At 40.4% G+C, this 22,725-nt stretch overlaps 1 protein-coding gene across 3 annotated transcripts; it reads left to right on the top strand.

Moving 5' to 3' along the window:
- Positions 1-709: 709 nt before the first annotated feature.
- CEP55 (centrosomal protein 55) lies at positions 710-17,379 on the top strand (the record flags this gene model as incomplete). Of its 3 annotated transcripts, none has more annotated exons than XM_079899706.1 (8): positions 710-892; positions 3,313-3,588; positions 5,770-5,838; positions 10,279-10,429; positions 11,823-12,136; positions 13,997-14,068; positions 14,725-14,844; positions 16,246-17,379. In XM_079899706.1, 8 exons carry the CDS (start codon positions 710-712, stop codon positions 16,444-16,446), a joined length of 1,386 nt encoding a protein of 461 aa, XP_079755832.1. In that variant the 3' UTR covers positions 16,447-17,379. The 3 variants fall into 3 exon arrangements, with proteins under 3 accessions (XP_079755832.1, XP_079755831.1, XP_079755833.1); XM_079899705.1 differs by having other exon boundaries at positions 14,719-14,844; XM_079899707.1 differs by lacking the exon at positions 14,725-14,844.
- Between the last annotated feature and the right edge of the window lie 5,346 nt (positions 17,380-22,725).

Raw genomic sequence — 22,725 nt, 5'->3', positions numbered from 1 at the left:
CTAGAGTTTATATTATACCCTTGCTTCTTAAATGTCATCTAATACTATTAGCAAATACGCTAAACTTCTCCTTACGCGTTATTCTTAATTCCTGTCATTCCTGAATTCTGTGAATATTGTCTCTTTTTCCTATAAATGCCTCATATTGGTTTCTTCTCACTTCTGCCACTGTGCTCTCTCAGCTGACTATTATTATTAAGATAGATCTGAACTAGGCTTAGCTTATAAAACAGAGTACGCACCATTATGTCAGGTAATGACGTTTCAATGTCCAGATATTCAGAATTACATTATTTATCATTAGCTTTTTATTCTTGGGTAAAATTTGTCTTCGATTGTGATCTACTTCTTTCAGACTTCATTTAATGGTTTAATCATTGGTTATCCCTCCATTTTTTTAAATGAAATTTTTCTACTGAAGTATGACACACATACAGAATCCTGCACAAACACAAGAGTACAAGTTGACATATTGAATACTCCCCATGTATCTACCACCCAGACTTTAAAAATATATAGTGTTACTAGCACGCTAGAAGCCTTCCCCAGTCCCTGTTCCATACCCTACTGGTTTGGCTATATCACTTCTATTTAGATAGAAAGGTTCTTCTGTTTAGCAAATTAGTTATTAGACCTTTTCAAACCTGAGATTTGACCTTGTAAACTCAGACTTACTACTGTATTTTTATTTTTACAGACATTTTCAGAGATGTCTTCCAGAAGTCCCAAAGATTTAATTAAAAGTAAATGGGGACCAAAGCCTAGTAACTCCAAATCAGAAGCTGCATTAGAAAAATTTAGGGGAGAAATTGCAGCCTTAAAAACATCGGTGGATGAAATGGCAAGCGGAAAAGGAAAGCTGAATGATAAAGACAGACACAGACTTTTGGAGGTAAGACCCTTTAAACTGTAGTAGGCTTTGCTGTAGTAGATGAGAAAGTATAATGATATAATGTAGTTTTTATGTTCACTAAATGTAAAAAACAAATCTATTGTCAACTTTGGGATTTAGCTTTTAATGTGAATGTTTAAAAACCCATTTAATCATGTATATTGGCTGCTTTACAAGTAATCTTTGTTTACAGTCTTTTTTAAGGTAAAATCATTACAGATATTAGCATTTTGTGTTCTGTTAAACTATATTTCCCTAATTTACAATTTGGTATGATATAGTCTGTAAAGCAGTTAGGAATTTGCTAGAACTGGAAGGATTTAAAATTTAATCGTTAACTTGATTGTAATTTATTTTGCAAAAGTACTTTTATTGTTCATAGAAAATAAACGATCTGTACTAAATAATATCATTGGATTTCTTTAAATTTTACTTTATAGGCACATCGTAAAACCAACTGATTTATTATTTTTTAACACATATTTATTATTATTTTTTAATACATAGTATGTGTTAACATATTTTAACACTTTTTTAACGCATATCGCCAATTCTTAGACATAAAGATTATTTTGTAATCTGGTGAAGGAATCTAATAGCTTTCCTGGGAGACCTCTTTCCAGTTCATTCCACTTCTGACGAGCACTGGCTATCAAAACCCCTTTATAATCAATTGAAATTAACTTCCTGTAACTTCTACCCGTTTGTTCTAGTTATGTCAATTAAAGCTACACAGAACAAGTCTATTTTTTTTTATCCAATTGACAATTTTTCAGATATCCAAGGAAATCTTGCTTCCTCTTACTTTTCTGTAGACCAGCCCCATATTCTTCAGCTTTACTGGCTTTTTCTCCTCCTGGTCACTTTCCTGAACACTCTGTGGTGTGTTCATGTCCCTCTTGAATTATGTACCTAGTATTGCATACAGCGGCAAACACAGGTTGAAGCAGTACTATTATTTCCCGTAATCTGGATGATATACTCTATGAAAGCTTAAAATTGAATTCGGTTTGGGCTTCCCTGGTAGCGCAGTGGTTGAGAGATCGCCTGCCGATGCAGGGGACACGGGTTCGTGCCACGGTCCGGGAAGATCCCACATGCCGCGGAGCAGCTGGGCCCGTGAGCCATGGCCTCTGAGCCTGCGCGTCCAGAGCCTGTGCTCCGCAACGGGAGAGGCCACAACAGTGAGAGGCCCGCGTATCGCCAAAAAAAAAAAAATTGAATTGAATTTTTGGTAACTGTATCATACTACTGTCTTGTCTTAAGCTTGTAGGCAACTGAAAATTCCCTCATCGTTTTCATACAACTGTCCCACTCAATTTCCCCATCTTTTTTTTTTTTTTTTTTTTTTTTTGCCGTACGCGGGCCTCTCTGTTGTGGCCTCTCCCGTTGCGGAGCACAGGCTCTGGACGCGCAGGCTCAGCGGCCATGGCTCACGGGCCCAGCCGCTCCGCAGCATGTGGGATCTTCCCGGACCGGGGCACGAACCTGTGTCCCCTGCATCGGCAGGCGGACTCTCAACCACTGCGCCACCAGGGAAGCCCAATTTCTCCATCTTTATTTGAACAACTGCTTCTCTCCCCCACCCTCAAATGCAAGTTTTTAGTTTTATGTTGTTTTTCCTTTGTTAGCATGTAAAGCCACTCTGCTAACTTTTTCTATCATCTCTCTATTGATGCGTTCTCCCTTATGCCAGCAGGAGTTTAACAAACACGTCTTCTTTATCTTTCAAATCCTTGAAAATGTTGAACACTCCTTTGAAGATCACCTTCTAGATTTGACACCAAATCATTTATTAACAAAAAGCAAGTTTATGAATGCACTTTTATCCGGGTAGAACATTTTGTTATTTTTAAATTCTGTTGCTTCAAGTTCATCAGTGAGCATGTATCTCTTTGTGTGACTCACTTTTAGCCTTTAAGATTATTAGATCTGGCATGGTGGGGGAATGACTAGCAGATACTCAGGTGAGAGCCAGCTTTTCTTCAGCTTTCTCTAACCACTGTTGACAGAGTTGATCTTTCCTTTCTGTGTCCATGTCCCATTCATTTTCTATATATCTTAACCACAGCACTTACCATATTGCATTAATATATTGGCTTACCTCTCTGATTTCTCTGAGCGTAAGACCTTGCCTTCATCTTTTTTTTTTTTTTAACTTTTTATTTTATATTGGAGTATAGCTGATTAACAATGCTGTGATAGTTTCAGGTGCACAGCAAAGCGACTCAGCCATGCATATACATGTATCCATTCTCTCCCAGACTCCCCTCCCAGGCGTCATCTTCTTTTTTGCCCTGTATCTGGTATAATGCTGACTTGATATATAATAAACACTTCACAAATGCTTGTTGTAATGTACTGTTTATTTTTGTGTTTGACCTGGCCTTTTTCTAAGATTCTTCTTGGTTTATATCTAGAAAATTCGAGTCCTTGAAGCTGAGAGAGAGAAGAATGCTTATCGCCTCACAGAGAAGGACAAAGAAATACAGCAACTCAGAGACGAGCTGAAAGCCAAACACAGCACTACTGCATTGCTTGAACAGCTGGAAGAGAAAACAAAGGAAGGTGAAAGGAGGGAACAGCTGTTGAAATCCTTGTCTGAAGAGACAGATATATTAAAAAAACACTTGTCTGCTACAACTGCAAGACTTGCTGAATTTGAAGGCAAAGCTGATACACTTCGTTTATCACAGGTACTAATTTCTTTAAACCCAGATTTTTAAAATCTTTTCTGATACAGTTTGTAATTCTTATGGAGAATGAGTTTGTTAAAACATGCTTGGCAAATGGTGAGACAGTATAGTATACTAACAGGTTCCTTTTTTTTTTTATAGCCTGGTACTTCTCCATAAGCAAAAATAGGTAATATGGCTCCCTCCACTCCCCACACCATTGTTTTATGCAAGGGATTATTCAGAATACAGAATCCGCTGTGTATCTACAACAGCCGGGAAGATTTTGTTGAGTTCTTTTTTCTATAGTTTGTATTGTGAAAACAATAGGCTTCATTTTTTGGTTGTTTTTCTTATTTGAGATACCCAGTTAAAATATCAAGTATGCTTTTTTCCTAACTGTACATGCTTTTTCTCCCTCTCTTTTGTTTTAGCATCACTAGTGTAGCAAAAAGAGCAAGGATTTGTGGGTAGGCAGATCCGAGTTCAGATCTTTGTTCTTCCACTTGCTAGCTGTGTGACTCTGAACAAATTCCTTAACCTCTCTAGCCTTGGAGACAATGCTAGAATTCACCAGACCCCTCTCCTAAACCTCAATTTCCACATCAGTAAAATCAGGGTAAGAATACTGGAGATTAAATGTTACAGTATATGTAAATAGCCTAGCAGAGTGCCTGGCATGTAGTAAGTGCTAAATAAATGGTTTCTTATTGATCAGACCTTTGATTCTTTTCGAAATTTGGACATTTGAATAATACTAATACTACAACTATTAATACCACCTACAGAAGAAAATCTATGGCTTTCAGATACAATATGTCAACGATGTTAAGAGTCTTTCTACTTTATCTCCCCTTTAGAGCACCTATAATTTATGTGTACTCTCATAGATGGGCAATTGAGTATTTCTACAGATGAGTTCAAAGAGGTTAAGCTTTTCTAGAGAATTTCCATAGAACTGAAACTCATGAAACATTATAGTCAGGTCCTACGTGGTTGACTAAACCTTTACTTAAAGCTCAAGAATTAGTTTCTTTTGAAGGTGGAAATGTAAATCTTGGCAGAAATGATAATTTAAAAAATGTATTCTTATAATAATTGTTGAATACCCACTACTCATTTCTGTATTAGTCAGCATGTCTAATTGCCTAACAACTGACCTCCAAATCTCAGAGTCTTATATGAAAAATGATTATTTTTCCCTCATGTCACAGCCTAGTGCAGGTTGGAGTGGAGGAGGCTTTGCTCCACATAGGCATTCAGAGATCCACATTCCTTCCTTCTAGTGGCTCCCCCATCCCTCAGGGTGCAGTCCTCCACCAGATCCGCTATACACAGCTGTGGGCTAGACAGCATGTGGAGAATTGGGGGAACTGGTAAGGTCTAGGCCTGGGAATGGCATATCTCACTTTTGCTTACGTTCCATTGGACAGAATTCAGTCTCATGACCTCACTAACCACAGGAAGTCTGGGAAATGTAGTCCACAATGTGCCCAGGGAGAAAGGAAAGGGATTTGATGAACTATCTCTATCATAGTTTCTACCTAAAGGACTAAATTGAGAGGGAGAAAGGGCTACATACTAGGGTGGCTAGAGCATCTTTGGAGAAAAAAATATTTTGAGCTTCTTTGCCATCCTTCACATACATCTCTTTCCTTATAGCTGTTAAAAGACTGAAATACAGCTTTTTATGAGTTTTGTTGACTAGCCTGGCTACCTTACCACCTACTTCCCCTCTTTTTTTTCTCTATGAGAAAATGAAGAAAAAAGAGGGGACAAATTATGTTTTGAGTTCTATATGAATGAATACTAATTAATACTATTGCTAATACAAATATAGTTCTAGAAAACAACTTTCGTCTTTTATTTGCCAATTTAATATTTTCCAGATTTCATCTAAATAGCCCAGCTGTTTTGTCTCCTTCTGGTGAAAATCAGTGGGCTGTTCATATGCATTGAGGGCTATACTGGGGTCCAGGTGACCTCAGAGGTCAAATTAGGTATGAAATCTCAGGGTTTCCAATCTGCTTAGAAAGCTTCCAGGACATCTAAATTCTGCTCTGCTACCCATCAGCTGGCATATACCAGATCTGGATTTTGGGATGCCCCTGTGAAGTATACTGTATTATTATGAAACTAAATATAATGAGGAAACTTCTGTTGTTAAATTTATGATGTTAACTAATATTGATTTACTTGTAGACTGTGGCTACAAGTTGCTTCAATTCATCAATGAGTAATATTCATGAAATGGAAATACAGCTGAAAGATGTAAGTTCATTTTTCTTTTACTAAGTTATGACTTCATTTATTATCAAATTTCATGGAAATTGACAGCAGTAATGCTGTGGTTTGAAAAAAATCTTTTGAGGAAATGGAGAAATGAATGGTTTGAGATCATCTCTCTAGGTTACTACTACCTTTAAGTCTCTTTCCAGACATTCAAGAGGGCCAGTTCCTCTAAGTATGGACTCTTTAGGATAGAAAGCCCTAGAAATCACCCATTTTTACCAAATACCTCAACAGTATCCCTTCTTCACCTAAATCTAATTTGCTCAACTATTTTATTATTATAATGTAATTTAACTTGTAGTTTTTTTTTCTTTTTGTTTATCCATGCAAGATGTACTCTTTAGTTTGAAATTATTCCCTTGGAACCAGGGTTTGCTTTCATAGTTTGAAAAGGAAACACATTCTTTGTGTATTCAATGTTTCTTTTTCCTAGAATTTGATATGAGGTTATTTTAGATATATGGTAAAGCTGTATTACAAACTTATGTCTTAAATGGATTGGTGAGTTTCATTGGAAATTAAATAAATTGGGGACACAGGACTACTATTCACATTGTACTTTTTCAAGTTTTAAGATTAGATATGCAAAGTATGAAATTCTTGATTTAATTATTGGGTCAGTAGGTAGATATTGTGATTCCAGAAATATTACTAGCATGTCTACCCTGATCTAGGTATGCTCTTAAGATTCCTGTTTTATCTTATCTAGCAGGTGTACCTTGAGGTCTATTTAATCTTCAAAAGAAGAATTTAAATCTGTTGAGTGTCTATATAACTGGGTACCACATACCCTTATCAAAGTAATTTACCTAGAGGTAACAGAAATACAGAAGAAACATAATTCTTAAAATACTATCAAAATAAGTTTTTTGTATGTCATATACTATCCCCAGCATCTACAAAATTGGAAAGAATGACTAAAGGGAATCTTGTGAAGTTTCTTGAATTTCACTAGTGTCTCGTTTAGCAAAGTACCTGAAAATAGATGCTATTTTCTTAAACTCGGGTAATTTTTAGGCTTCTCAGTGCTAACTGCTTCAAAGAGCAACTAAAGTTATTTTTATGTAATGACGATTGGTCTGGGGTAGAACCTGAGATTCTCCATTTCCAGTAAGCTTCAGGTGCTGCTGCTACTGTTAGTGGTCTGAAGACCACCCTTTAAGAACCATTAAATTACATGTGGGGAGCAAGAGGTGGTTTAGCTCTGGTTACCCCTTTGGAGTCTCAGCAGATCTTTTAGAGCAGGAGGAGAATTATAGTTGGAGGGTTTAGGAGCAGGGAGAGAGAAATCTCACTCTTCAGAGTCTGCAGTGTCACAATATTGGCTTTGGGGAGCTCAGCAATGTTAATCCTACACCCTCTGCAAAGCTCCCATAAAACTTCCTTTAGAAGTTTGCTCACCTATTTTAAGAATCAGTATTTGTTATGCTAAAATAATCTTAAGGCCAAGCTGTATCATTCCTCATCTACCATTTAGGTCTGGCTGATATTTTGAAATAATTACACGGAGTTAATGCTGTAAACATTCTCCAGTGTCAGTAACTTTGACACCGAATAGCTAAAAGTCAGTTTTAATAGGCATTTCTTGCTCTTGATTTTAAAAATCTGATTTTTAGGGAATTCCCTGGTGGTCCAGTGGTTAGGACTGTCAGCTTCCACTGCAGGGGACACAGGTTCAATCCCTGGTTGGAGAGCTAAGATCCCAAAAGCTGTGCAGTGAGGCCAAAAAAAAAAGGAAAATCTGATTTTTTTTGCTTTTTTTTTTTTTAATGAAAGCTTCTTTATTTATTTATTTTTGGCTGCATTGAGTCTTCGTTTCTGTTCGAGGGCTTTCTCTAGTTGCGGCGAGTGGGGTCCACTCTTCATCGCGGTGCGCGGGCCTTTCACTGTCGTGGCCTCTCTTGTTGTGGAGCACAGGCTCCAGACGCGCAGGATCAGCGGCCATGGCTCATGGGCCCAGCTGCTCCGCGGCATGTGGGATCTTCCCGGACCGGGGCAGAACCCATGTCCCCTGCATCGGCAGGCGGACTCTCAACCACTGCGCCACCAGGGAAGCCTGGAAAATCTGATTTTTAAACATAGAATTATGGAAGATAAATAATAATTATTTAAAATTTTTTATTTCGAAAAAATTCAAATTTACAGAAAAGTTACAAGAATGGAAAATGGTACATAGAACCCCACATACTCTTTACCAAAATTGAACTATTTTAGGGACTCCCCTGGTGGCGAAGTGGTTAAGAATCTGCCTGCTAATGCAGGGGACACGGGTTCATTCCCTGGTCTGGGAAGATCCCACATGCCGTGGAGCAGCTAAGCCCGTGCACCACAGGTACTGAGCCTGCTCTCTGGAGCCCGCGAGCCACAACTGCTGAGCCTATGTGCGGCAACTACTGAAGCCCACGAGCCTAGAGCCCGTGCTCGGCAACAAGAGAAGGCACTGCAATGAGAGGCCCGCGCACTGCAGTGAAGAGTAGCCCCCGCTCGCCGCAACTGGAGAAAGCCCGTGCGCAGCAACATAGACCCAACGTAGGCAAAAATAAATATATAAAATAAATTTTTAAAAAAATTGAACTATTGTTAACATTTTACCCCATTTGATACTTTCTCTTTCAATCCCCACCCCCATACACACACACACAGTTATAATTTTTTTTTTTTTTTAATTTGGCTGCATTGGGTCCTCGTTGTTACGCGTGGGCTTTTCTCTAGTTGTGGAGAGTGGGGGCTACTCTTTGATGTGGTGCGCGGTTTCTCACTGCGGTGGCTTCTCCTGCTGTGGAGCACGGGCTCTAGGCGCATGGGCTTCAGTAGTTGTGTCACGCGGGCTCAGTAGTTGTGGTTCGAGGACTCTAGAGCGCAGGCTCAGTAGTTGTGGCACATGGGCTTAGTTGCTCCACGGCATGTGGAATCTTCCCAGACCAGGGCTCAAACCCGTGTCCCCTGCATTGGCAGGCGGATTCTTAACCACTGCACCACTAGGGAAGCCCTTAATGTAGCTTCTTATGTGAATATTTTGCTAATGTCTTGCCACAGATCAGGTGGTATGATCCACAGAAAATGTAGATGTGATTTTATAAAATTTTCCAGCTTGTGCTAGGTGGCTGGTAAGGCATCATCTAGTTTCTTGCAGGAAAGATGTAACTGAAATGAAAAACTAATATTAGCAGTAACAGTAAAGTGAATCACTTTCCCTCTTACCAGCTAACTTAAACAGACACTGCTTATTTTATTAATATTATCCCATCATTCAAATAATTTCTTGACTACACATTGTATGCAAAAGCTGTAAATCCTCGTGGAAAAGCATGGTCTGCCACTTCAAGGAGCTTACTATCTATTTGAGAGAAACAGCAAACACAGAAAAAAGCTGAAGATGGTTGGTAAAATAATTTTTTTAAATATGTAGACATATGTATATATAACAACTGAGTTCATAAGCCCCTATACAAACCAGATGAATGATCCCAATTTGGAATTTTTGAGTTCTAAAAGATGTAAAAGATGAAAATTGGTGATAAGGAGAGAGGGTGGTATTTAAGTTTGAGATGGAGTTAGCAGTGCAAACAGTTTATTGGGGAGCGACATCTGTGAGAGGAAAAGGAAGGCAGCAGGACTGGACAGGGGCACCGTCAGGCCAGGATGCAAACCTGACAGAGCCTCTGTCCACCCTGTGGAGAGCTCCCAGGCAGAGCCCTGTGTTGGGTGGAAACAGCTCATTTTCTTTTTTAAAAAATTTATTTATTTAATTAATTTATTTTTGGCTGTGTTGGGTCTTTGTTGCTGCACGCGGGCTTTCTCTAGTTGTGGCGAGGGGGACCTACTCTTTGTTGCAGTGCCCGGGCTTCTCATTGCGGTGGCTTCTCTTGTTGCAGAACATGAACTCTAGGCACGTGGGCTCAGTAGTTGTGGCTCACGGGCTTAGTTGCTCTGCAGCATGTGGGATCTTCCCGGACCAGGGCTTGAACCCATGTCCCCTGCATTGGCAGGCAGATTCTTAACCACTGCGCCAAAGGGAAGCCCCAAGAAACAGCTCTTTCTTTCTTTTTTTTTTTTTTTTGAAACAGCTCTTTCTTAAAAGAGTATCTGAGCAGTGCATCTCCACCTCTACCACAAAGACATTCTGTTTACAGAGAATGACATGGACACAGACACAAAGCAAATTGTGTATAGGAAATAGCAGACAAATGAACTTAACCCCATGTAGATGTGACTTTGCCATGTTATTAGGTATTCCAAAGGTGTGTGGCCTTAGAATGTGTCTCTGTGTCAGGAGCTTTACAGTGGTTGCCTAGAATCATTCTATGATGTGAGCTGTAGAGTTTTTGTGTGCTGGAAAAGACTGCATCCCTTGGGCTCCCTTGTCCATTTTAAGAGTTTGAGTTTTTATTATTGATTTGCTTTCATTTTCACTTTGAGGCTCTGGAGAAAAATCAGCAATGGCTTGTGTATGATGAGCAGCGAGAGGTCTACGTAAAAGGACTTTTAGCGAAGATCTTTGAGTTGGAACAGAAATTGGAAACAGCTGTTCATGCATTCCCACAGGAGACAAAAAAGACTGAATCAGAAGGTACTGGTATAAAAATGTTCTTTAGGGTTGTCCTGCCTGATATTTTTCAAAAGGAGAGATTCATCAAATTTAGATTCTTATAGACATGTGTTATAAAGTAAAGTAAGAGCAGGTCTGCAAGCCCTGAAGTAAGAAATACCATTTTAGCCAGTCTGTTTCATTTCCCATTGTTTTCTGACACCAAAGGGCATAAGTCAGAGGGTAAAGGGGTCTTGCAGCCCTGAAGGCACATTAAGTTTTCTCCACCTTACATATCCTTCCCCTCCTTCAAAGCCCTTCTCCAACTTTATTTCCCCCAGTGCTGACCTCATCTTTTTACTCAGCTTCCCTTAAGCAGTTATTCATATCTATCCCAGGAGAAAGATTACATTTTTATACATTATTCTTCAATCATTTGAATCTCACCCTAGAATTGAGGTGAAGTTTCTTCTGATTGATGCTGTCTTTTTTGCCAAGTGGTCTGCAGCTTCTCTGACACTGATCTCCATTGTGTTTCGCAAGAAGCCTAAGAGGTGGGGCAGGAAGGATCATTATTCTCATTTTACAAATAGATTCAGCAGTTCCAGGTGATGAGCCAGGAAAAGAAAAACCCCTGTGCAAAGCACTCATTTAGAATGACTGACAGCCTTAGTGGGACTGGAGCCTTGAATTATAGAAAGAGAAAGCTAATGAAAGGCCAGCAAGGCTCATAATCTTAGAGCTTCACATGTGAATATTTAAAATGAAACTAATGCTAAAAAAGTATAAAAGGAATGTCTCTAGAGATAATTTAAAGCTTTTTATTCCTAAGGGGACAAAGTTACTACTGTAATGCCTTTATAAGTTTACTACACATAAAAGGATTTTAATTATGGGTGAAGTCTAGTCTTTTTCTCGGGTAATATAGTTTTCCTTTTCTCTCTCCCTCGCTCTCTCTCTGTGTTTTATCAAAGCAATATAAACACTTGTTAAAATAATTTAATAATAGTACAGAAGACCCTGTTCTACCTTTCCCATCCCATCCTAATGCCTATTTCTTCCTCCCATCAGGGCAGCTGCTTTTAAACATTTCTGGTTTTGGTTTTGGTAATTACCGCCATATCTATAAATAATGACTTAATGGCCCTATATGTTGATTTGTTTTCTTTAGACATTAGTGACTTTCCCTCCCTCAGAATAATTATATTACTGTTTCTAGTTCTTCTATTTATTCATTTTGTGACTTCAAGTAGTATACCTGAACTTCTGTTTCTTGTTCTGTCAAATATCAGCCATGTTCCCTCTCTCTTGACTCTTCGTTTTTGAAGGTGAGGAAATAAATGTGATCTTGTTTATAGAAACATATTTACATTTATTTCTTCAGGAAAATTCTCTCTTTTATAAAGTGAGTTGTGCCCTGATGTGTTTGTCCTAGGTTGTCTTCAAGAAGAAAAGCAAAAATATTACAACCATCTCTTGGCAAATGCAAAAAACGATCTTGAGGTAGAACGACAAACAATAACTCAGTTGAATTTTGAACTTAGTGAATTTAGAAGAAAATATGAAGAAACCCAAAAAGAAGTGCAAGATTTAAATCAGCTGTTGTGTTCACAAAGAAAGGCAGATGTACAACATCTGGAATACGATAGGCATAAAACAGAGAAAATACAAAGGCTCAAGGAAGAGAATGATCTTGCCAGGGAAAAACTTGAAGAAGAGAAGAAGAGATCTGAAGAGCTCTTATCTCAGGTGAGTCTAACTAGCAAGGTTTTCCACAGTTTATAATTCAGAATTCTCATGGTACTTACTAAGTGTCAGGGACTATTTTAACTACTTGGGAACCAGCAAGGAGCAACGCAAGTTCCTGCCCCCTCCTAGGAGTTCATACTTAGAAGGGAGACAGACCATAAACAAGTACCTAAATAAACAAGAAAACTAAAGAAAATAAAACAGGGTAATATGACCAAGAGAAATCGGGGGCCAGCGGAAGCGTCGCTGAGGAGATGGTATTTGGACAAAGCTGATGGTGAGAAGGAACCGGCGAGGTGGGTGACTGTGGGAATTCCCTCCTAGTGGGAGGAAATCACAGACACAAAAGCTGAGTGAGGAGGAGTTAGGTATGTGTGAGAAGCTGAAAGAGGGGAAGTTAAGGGGGGATCAAGGCTGATTGCTAGGCTGGCACTGAGATTGTGATGACACTGGCTCAAGTTAATTACCAGATGCCCTCCATGTTCTCACTATGCTCACAGCCGGATCCAGGATGTCCGTCTCAGTAATGTTGGCATTACTGAGGATTATTAGAATTGAATACTACTTCAACAGAAACTCATTAATTTAAATTTTGCCTGGCAGCATGAAATAACGGAAAAAACATAATTTGAGGTCCATACCAGGTCTCTAATTGTGTGGCCTGAGGAAAATCAGCTAACTTCTCTGACTTGCAGGTTATTTGTGTCAAATTAATAATAGTAAATCTAACAACTTCTTCTCACCTCAGAGGACTTTTATGAAGGTCAACTGAGAGAATGTAAAAGTGCTTTGTAAATTAAAGGGCTAGGTAAATGTTAGTTATTGCTACTATTAGAATAGTAATTTGGGGGACTTCCATGGTGGCACAGTGGTTAAGAATCCGTCTGCCAATGCAGGGGACACGGGTTCAAGCCCTGGTCTGGGAAGATCCCACATGCCGTGGAACAGCTGAGCTTGTGAGCCACAACTACTGAAGCCCGTGTGCCTAGAGCCTGTGCTCTGCAATAAGAGAAGCCACTGCAATGAGAAGCCTGCACACCGCAATGAAGAGCAGCCCCCGCTCACCGCAATTAGAAAAAGCCCACGTGCAGCAATGAAGACCCAACGCAATCAAAAATTAAATAAATTAATTTAAGAAAAAAAAAGAATAGTAATTTTTAAAATCCTCCAAAAGTTGAGAGAGAAGGAAAAAAATAGTCTGTAACATTTGCCTTCTTAGTCTTTACCACCCTTACTTCTGCCTGCAGGTGCAAGCAGTGATATTTATGAAAGATTATGCAGAAGTGACTGAGAAGTTTGCTCCTACTCTGGCTGAGGTGGCCAGGCTCTTCCAGCTTTGTTATCCTACTCAGAAATATTAGTGGATGTCAGGACCTAAAGGAAAGTGGGTGTGTCCACTGCGGTTTAGTGCTTTTATTTTTTATTTTTTTTGCTGTACGCGGGCCTCTCACTGTTGTGGCCTCTCCCGTTGCGGAGCACAGGCTCTGGACGCGCAGGCTCCACGGCCATGGCTCACGGGCCCAGCCGCTCCGCGGCTTGTGGGATCCTCCCAGGCCGGGGCACGAACCCGTGTCCCCTGCATCGGCAGGCGGACCCCCAACCACTGTGCCAGCGGGGAAGCCCCGGTTTAGTGCTTTTTTTTTTTTTAATCAACGTTCAGTCTGTGCCTCAGGGAACTCTTGGCCTGGGCAGTACTGCTCAGCTGCTTATATAGATAGGTTGCCCAACCACAGCTGGAAGGACTCACCCAGAAGAGCAGGTGTTGCCCTGTTTAGAAATGTGAGCCTGTCATGCATCCCAGGTCAAGGTCAAACCATAAAATGTCAATGTGACAGTGTTGGTTCTATTTACATCCTACAGATCCAGTTTCTTTACACGACTCTGTTGAAGCAGAAAGAGGAACAGAAAAGGGTAGCTCTGTTGGAACAACAGGTATTCATTGGGGTTGCTTCTAAATTCAATTTAACCCTTTAGAAAATGGAATTTTTCCTCATGTTTACACTATTCTGTGAAGAAACAGTTGAAAGTTGTAGAAAATGTTTTTTAAAAACTTTAACAAAATATTTAAAGTGACTATCTGTGCCAGCCATATGTTCCCATTACTATCTTTAGGCTAAACCAGATTCTCTAAGGTGACATGGCAATTTTCTTGACAGGTAGATGTTTGTCTTCGCAAATTTTATTCTTCCCTAAATGGCTGCTAGTCTGACCGAATGTCCCTAATAGGGCTGCTTGATAACTTCAAGTAGAACTCAAAGAGACACCAGTTATTCTCAGAATAGACACCAGAGATTTTTAGTATATTCCAAACCAGGGAACAGCCATCTCTTTCCCTTCCCCACAAAAAGGAGGATGGGGAGGACAGATTCTAACCACTCACTTATACCTCAAGCTTTGGTTTTGCTCCTTGGACAAAGCTTTTTCATTTATCAACATCTCAGTGTGTTCAGAGGAATTCTTGCTCTAATGGTACAATACATGTTTGCTTCTTGTGCTAATAAAAAAAAAATGCAAGCATCCAGTCAAGAAAACTAGACAGTATATACTAGCTGTCATTGTCTTGTCTTGGGCATTTTTTCTAGATGCAGGCATGTACTGTAGACTTTGAAAATGAAAAACTTGACCGTCAAAATATGCAGCATCAATTGCATGTAATTCTTAAGGAGCTCCGAAAAGCAAGAAATCAAATAACACAGTTGGAATCCTTGGTGAGATCGGAATGGTTAAACTAAAACTTGTTTTCATCTTTCTCTTTCTGCCATCTTTCTATTTACATGTAAAACCATTTCCTGAAGTAGGAGGATACAGCTTAAATAATGGCTGTTTCTCAAATCAATCAGATCAAATCCCCTGCCTCTTTTGAAGCAACTGCCCTTTGAGCATCAGTTCAGAGGACTAGACAGAGGGACATTATGGGCCTCTTGGTAATGATAACATTACCGGTGCCTGGGATCATTCCCCACCCACGCTGGGCTCTGTGATTCTAAAGGCACTAAACAGTGCCTGGCCTGGGGGATACAGGGGGCAAGGCAGGGCAGTTGTAGATCCTGAATTGAAATTATTCTTTTCTATTTAAAAAGAAAGAAAGAAAAAAATGCTGGTTTTAGGGCTAATGGACTATTACTGTTAATACTCTCTTTTAGGCATATTGAGTTGAGTACTTTCTGGGGGTTACCCTGAACACATAATCTTTTTAAACATTAACCTTTTAAATAACATGCTTCTATGAGGAAATGGTTTTTGATCTACCTATTTTCATCCTATTAATAAGCTTTGGACCAAATCTGTTAGGGTCTGTGTGTGTTATGTCCCCACACATTTCATATATCATCCTAGTACTGCAGAATATTTGCAGATGGTGAAATGTTACGAACAGAATTCCTCGGTTTTCAAAAGAGAAAATAGCAGTTGTTAAAATCATTTGTAATTTCTTTATGAATAAAAGACAGAAAATAACTTTTTGGCTCTATTTATGTCATTGATATTGACCATTTATAATATTTGAAATTGAAATGTATAATTCATTCCTGTTGATGACTGTTTTTCAAAGTATAGGAAGCCAAAGGTATACAAAAGAATCCATAATTTTCCTTTATTTTTCTTTGTGTTCCTACCATCCATCATCTTCATATTATGTTGTAAAGTACTCATTTTTAAGCTTTACTGACTATTCTAAATTCCTCAGGGAAAAAATCATGAAATAGGGAAGTCACAAAGGAATTATACAACATCTTAGTCATTTCTGTGTGTAACCTGTTTGACCTGCTAAAATTCTTTGCTGCTCTTAATTCCATGTAGTTCTTTATTATTGAAGTTACCCCTCTTTTACAAACCTAGCAAACTTTGTCAGCACTGTCCACCCGCCCACCTTTACATTTGGCTCTAAGCATTTTAATAAAACCTATCTATGTAAACACCCAACCCTAGAACTTCCTGGGTAATTTGGGTGATTTATAACCGCCTTGTATGTTGCCACCATAATACCAGTGACCAGAGAGATTCAGAAGAAAATCTGTCTACAGGGCTGAAGCAACTGGAGTACCTGTGGAGCAGTTACTGGATGGTAGGCCATCTATACAAACCGTGTTCGTTTGACATTTATTTTTCAGAAGCAGCTTCAAGAGTTTGCCTTCACAGAGCCATTAGTCACTTTGCAAGGAGAGACTGAAAACAGAGGAAAAGTTGCCTCACCAAAAAGTCCTACTGCTGCACTAAATGAAAGCCTGGTAGAATGTCCCAAGTGCAATATCCAGTATCCAGCCACCGAACATCGAGATCTACTCGTCCATGTTGAATACTGTTCTGAGTAACAATATAATTATTCTTTGTTTTTGTGTCAAAAGATTCAGTACTGTATTTTACGTTAGCTTATGGACATTTTGAATTACTTATTTCACCTCAGATCAGAAAGTGCCTATATACTTTTCAGACTCTGGTATAGGAGTGAATCGTTGTATTATTATTTTTTTTTTTGCCTGATTTGCATTTCCTTGGCAGTGATACCTCCCTGCAGTGGTTCATCTTGAGGCTTTAGTGACAGAATGTGCAGAGTATTGAATGCTGAGATGACTAACATTTTGCACTGTTAAAGTACTTGCTGGAGAAAAGATAGTTCAGGTTGTTGCTTGTGCATCAAATTCGTTACACCAACAAGCAACTATTTTATGTTTCGTGGATTTTTAAAAATCAGAAGTAATTAACCAGGGATCTTATTGTGTTAGTATTTTTTAATCCAAGCACTTATTAAGCCTACAGTTCTGATTTTCATGTCCATTGTGAAAAGATGGTGATACTTTTTTCATTTTTTTTTTCCCTTTCTATGTTAGAGCGGTTATTAGAAAAGTTGGGGATTTTCCTGATCTTTATTGCTGCTTACTGTTGAAACTGTAAACCTACCTGTGTTCTAAGCACAAAGCAGATTCTGTTTAAGGAATACTCCTTAGTAGCCACACACAATGTTTTCTGTAATGTTAACTGGCTATAACTTTAACTTGAATTTCATTAGCACATGTTGGTTAGCTAAAATTGTTAAAAGGAATTTTGATAAAACCACCTAGCCCTCTCTTTTGATTTGCAGGTGTTTTATTTATTTATTTTTGGCACTCTTAAAAGCTGGGCGATGTAATGAGCAGATATTTGCTTATCTGAATATATATTTTTATACATGCGTGTGTAAACCAAGAAATTTTTTATTTCTTCAGGTTTTCTAAAATGCTTAACACTGGGCTACTGTTAGTAATGTAGAGGAGAAAAGAATAAAATGATATAATAAGTTTTGCTCTGAGGAGTGTATATGTATGTAGACAGGTATTGTGAGATTTCTGCCCTGAGAGGGGTGCCAGCGAGTTACAGATAAAACATACAGTGTAAGATGATAAATAAGGTGGTTAAGGACACCTTGGAACCAAAAGCTGCATGAAGCTCGGAAAGTTTAAGCAAAATGCCCATAATCATAAAAAAAAGACATTCTTGGATTTCAGACTCCAGGTCGACTCCAAAGCCCATCTTCTCTCCACCAGAAAACCCTTACGAATTCTCCAAACTCAGTATCCTTAACTGGAGTAATGGGATGTTCCTTGAGTTACAGAAATGGCAGAACACACCTGGTCTCTTTCATCCCTCTGGTCTGGGAAGTTCTGCCTTGTCAAACCTCTCCACCTGTTCCATGGATCCGTGCTGTGCCTATTCGGCAAACGTCTTTACGTTCATTCTCCAAACGTTTATTAAATGGCAACTACACGCAAAGCTCTGGGCTAGGTGTTAGTGACACAGTGATAGTAAAATGCAGCTCCATCTTCACAGTCTGGTAGAAGAGACCAAGAGCTAAACATATAAGTATAATATGTTGTGGGAAGTGCTATAATCAAGGTATATGTTGAGTAGAGGAATTCATTTATTTAAACCCTGCTTTATTCTAATAAAGATTGGAGGTCTGACTCTTCAAAGATATGTCTTATACTAAGATAAAATTTAAAAGAAGTAGGAAAAAGCAATAGTAAAACAAGACTAAGAAGTGAAATGGAGCCACTCACAAGGGTAGCCCCAATGCAGGCCATGGAGCGCTTCTGAGAGGTGAGCCCTGCGTTTGAGCACAGAGAAGCAATCCTGTACCCCATTCACAGCTGATCTTCAAGAGAAACACCACTGTAGTGATCCTGGTACTGAGATTGTAAAGAGATGCCTCCAGTGTGCCTTTGCAGAGAAGAAAACATGTAACTAGAGGTCCATGGCCTCAACACCCTCGCCTTAAACAGCAGTGAATTCCACTCCGCTGATTTCTTAATGATAGGGGTGAAAAACGTTGTGTCCAGAGGCAATTCCATAACCAGCAGCGGCAGGCAGTACTATCCTCTCCCAGTGTGTAGCTCTCTGCTGCTCTGGCTTATCCCAGAGTAAATTTTAGTCAGAGGAGCCAACTCAAAATCCCCTTTGATGGGCCAGATGGGAACTCCGATGAGCCAGCCCGCCAGCCGGACCGTGGAGGCTGGAAAATGCCTGTCTTCACCCAAAGGGGGCGCAACTGCCCAGCTCCAGCCAACGTCGTATGTGAATGTAAGCCCAGTGTGGCTGATCTTTCAGATTTACCAAGAAAAGTCTCCTATTTCTTTTTTTAAATAAATTTATTATTATTTTTTTTAGTTGTTTATTCTTGGCTGCATTGGGTCTTCGTTGCTGCGCATGGGCTTTCTCTAGTTGCCGTGAGCTGGGTCTTTGTTGCGGTGCGCAGGCTTCTCATTGCGGTGGCTTCTCTTGCTACGGAGCACGGGCTCTAGGCGCATGGGCTTCAGTAGTTGCGGCGCGCGGCCTCAGTAGTTGTGGCTCGTGGGTTCTAGAGCGCAGGCTCAGTAGCTGTGGCGTACGGGTTTAATTGCTCTGTGGCATGTGGGAACTTCACGGAACAGGGCTCAAACCCGTGTCCCCTGCATTGGCAGGCGGATTCTTAACCACTGTGCCACCAGGGAAGTCCCGAAATCTCGTATTTTTAAGTGTGTAATCTTCCAATTTTTAAATGTTGGAAATGTTTTTAATTTAGCACTGGGTCAGACGTATTTTCAGTATGTAACATTTGTTTAGAGCATCTGAATGGGGCAAAAGGAAGAGTGACTAGCTCAGCCTGAGATGGGCAGGAAGCTAAGGGAGGCTCTCAATTTGGCCTCCTGTGTGAGGACTGAGGTGTCCCCAAGTCCAGTTCAATCCAAGAGGCCCTGAGGGGCACAGTGAACATGGCCCTCCCTGACCAGTCCCTTCCACCTGCCATGTGATATTCTTTTGTGGCTACATTTCCCAAACAGAACTTTTTGGCTGCCAACATTTCCTCACTACCCCCTGGTCCCCAAATCTGACAATTGAGGGAATGTCAGGGCTGGAAGGGAACTATGAGGTCATCTACTTCACTGTTTTTGGTCCAGGAAATCACCTCAGCCTTGGAGTGTGTTGAAAATGTTGATTCCTTGGCCTTCCCCAAATCTCCTAAATCAGGGTGTCTGGGGGTGGGAAGCATGGAATATGCATTATTAACGAGTTCTCTAGGGCATTCAGGTGTATCACTGAAGACAGAACGACTGAGCTAGTCCAAACTTGACTCCCTGATGAAACAGTCCCAGAGACAGGCGTGACTTATCCCAGATCACTTAGCAAGTTTGCAGGAAAATGAGGGAGGCCCAGACTCCCAATGGCAGTGGTTGTTAGAGCCCCTACCATTTTGGCTTGTGTGACATGATTCCCGCAAAATTACTCTTTCCAAGATCCCCAGTGCTCTGTCGTCTAGGGCAAATCCAGTGTTTGTTGGTCTGGTTCTCTTTATTTTTCCTTATCGTCTGTGTTGCGCTCTCTGCTTTGAATCTAATGATATTTTTAGCTTTGGATGGTTGAGTGGGAAACATGAGTAAGATAACAAAGAGTCCAGTCTAGTAGTGACACCCAAACAAAGGAGAAAGGCAAGATCAAGCTAGGGTTTTGCCCAGAATCTGGAGAGGTAATGGAGAAAGGGGCAGAGAAGGCTGATCCCTGGGGCGCATCTTGTGGTCCACGAGTAGAGAGGAGAACTCAGAATCAGATTAAAGTTGTGTCTCCCAAACCAAGCAACCAAAGAAAGAAGGAATGGCATGCTCCTGTGGGAGAATGTGTTAGCATCTGATAATAACCTTCACCTTCTTGCCTGCCAGACTCACTCTATTGATTTAACCCCAGGACCAGAACATCTTCCACTACAATCGTGCAACAAGTATTACAGGGAAGTCTCCTGAAGGAATCCCACCCATTTTAGGGGATGCACCAAGCACTGATCTCCTCACTTGATTCAGCAAATATTTAACCCATCTGCAACGGGCAAGGTGCGGTGCAAGGCACTAGTGGTGGAGAGGAGGGTACAGCAGAGACCACCTTCAGCAGAGCCAAGGCAAGGTGGACATCAAGGCAGACCAATGACAACACAGTGAGGTTAAGTGCCTCATTAGAGGTCACCCCACGGGGAGGCTTTATGAAGGAGGTGATGACTAAGCTAAGTTTAAGGAAACAAAAAATATTCAAGTTTTATCAGTGTTTGTTCCTGGACTTACGCTGCAAGTGAATCATTAAACATTGCTTAAAGAAAAATATGGCCTGTGTTATATCAGTTACTGTCTGATGACAAAGGATGTGGGTGTAGAGGAAGGGCAGAGGTGTAGATCCAGATTGTGGTACAAGTCATATCCTATTAACTTGATGTTGAGATGCATGTCGCCACAAAGACAGAAAGTAAACTGTTTTGAATGTTAAATATCAGACTGGATAATACAGGTTTTATATGAAGGAGAAAAGAAAAGAGAAAAAGGTCAGCTTTGCTGTTTGATTTATAGATTTTGTAGAATGGCACCTATGCCACCTTGCATAGATTAGGAAGACGTGTATTTTCACTTGATTTTTATAAGGTCGAAGTAAGAGGTGGTGATGATGGGATGGAGCAGATACTAGAGGATTAAGAAAAACTTCCAGAGTATATTATTTTCAGTACAAATTTAATCTCTCACATATGCACATATGCTACAGTAATAATTCCCTTCTAAAGGAAATGATTCTATTTATTGGAGATCAAAAAGGAAGCATCTCGGGCTTCCCTGGTGACGCAGTGGTTGAGAGTCCGCCTGCTGATGCAGGGGACATGGGTTCGTGCCCCGGTCCGGGAAGATCCCACATGCTGCGGAGTGGCTGGGCCCGTGAGCCATGGCCGCTGAGTCTGCGCGTCCAGAGCCTGTGCTCCGCAACAGGAGAGGCCACAACAGTGAGAGGCCCACGTACCACAAAAAAAAAAAAAAAAAAGGAAGCATCTCAGAACTTAAATTTTATTTTGTATCGCTTCTTTGGGAATTTTAAGGAAGCATATTACTGTGGAAAGAGCCTTGAAATGGGAACCACTGGACCTGGGATGAAAATCTGTTTCTGACCTTGATCAAGTCACCTCAACTCCCTAAGACGCAGCTTCCTCCACTCTAAAATAGGAATGTTCATGCCTGCCCCAGCGATTTTCCCAGGCTGTCATGAAAATCAAAATCCAACTTATTTTAGGGAATACTGTATATTAAGTGTTTTTAGTGTCCCGCACAATATGGGTAAAAACTCCCTATGTGACATGTCATTTTATCCTCACAGCGATGCTAATGGGAGTTTCTATAACTGTTCCATTATATAGATGAGGAAACTATGGTTTAGAGGGTTTAAGTCACTTGTCCAAGGTCACACAGCAAAGAGAGTGACAGAGCTAGTGTATGAAACTGTGTGTGTCTGCCTCTAGTGACAGAGCTGATACCTCCTACATTATGCTGCCACTTGCCTATCACCTTAGAGCCAGAAAATATACGTGAAAGCACACTGCAGACGGGGAAATACTGCCCAGGGTTATTTTTATTTTTCAGCAATGATTATAGTGTGGATGAGGATGAAGACAAGAGATGACAATGACATCACCTCCCCAAAGGACAGCTGTTCATTTTACTCATCTATTATAACCACACTCCTCATTCTCTTTGCAGCTAGTATCAGTGCAGGTGCATTCAGATGCAATTAATAGAAAAGGCTGACACCATCAGGGCATTTATTGTTTGTTACAAAAGAAGTTTGGAATCAGGGGGCTTTCCAGGTGGTGCAGTGGTTGGGAATCTGCCTGCCAATGAGGGGGGTCACGGTTCAACCCCTGGTCTGGGAAGATCCCACATGCCGCGGAGCAACTAGCCCGTGTACCACAACTACTGACCCTGTGCTCTAGAGCCTGTGTGCCGCAACTACTGAAGCCCACGTGCCTAGAGCCGGTGCTCCGCAACAAAAGAAGCCACCACAATGAGAAGCCCGTGCAGTGCAACGAAGAGTAGCTGCCCTTGTGCTCACCACAACTAGAGAAAGCCTGTGTGCAGCAACGAAGACCCAACACAGCCAAATAAATAAATTTTAAAAGTCTGGAATCAAACAATCCTAGCTTAGATCAGCAATTTCACAATGTTAAGGCTCTGGGCTGTTATCTCTATAATTCTCTTGGTCCCTACTCCTGCTCACATAATGGCTGCTGCGGTTTTCAGTATCACAATCTAATGAGACTTTTTTTTCAAAACCAAGAAGCC

Source organism: Stenella coeruleoalba (genome assembly GCF_951394435.1).
Source record: "Stenella coeruleoalba genome assembly, chromosome: 16".
Taxonomy (NCBI): Eukaryota; Metazoa; Chordata; class Mammalia; order Artiodactyla; family Delphinidae; genus Stenella; species Stenella coeruleoalba.
The sequence above is the reverse complement of the archived record's forward strand: the minus strand, read 5'-3'. Positions and strand labels throughout refer to the sequence as shown.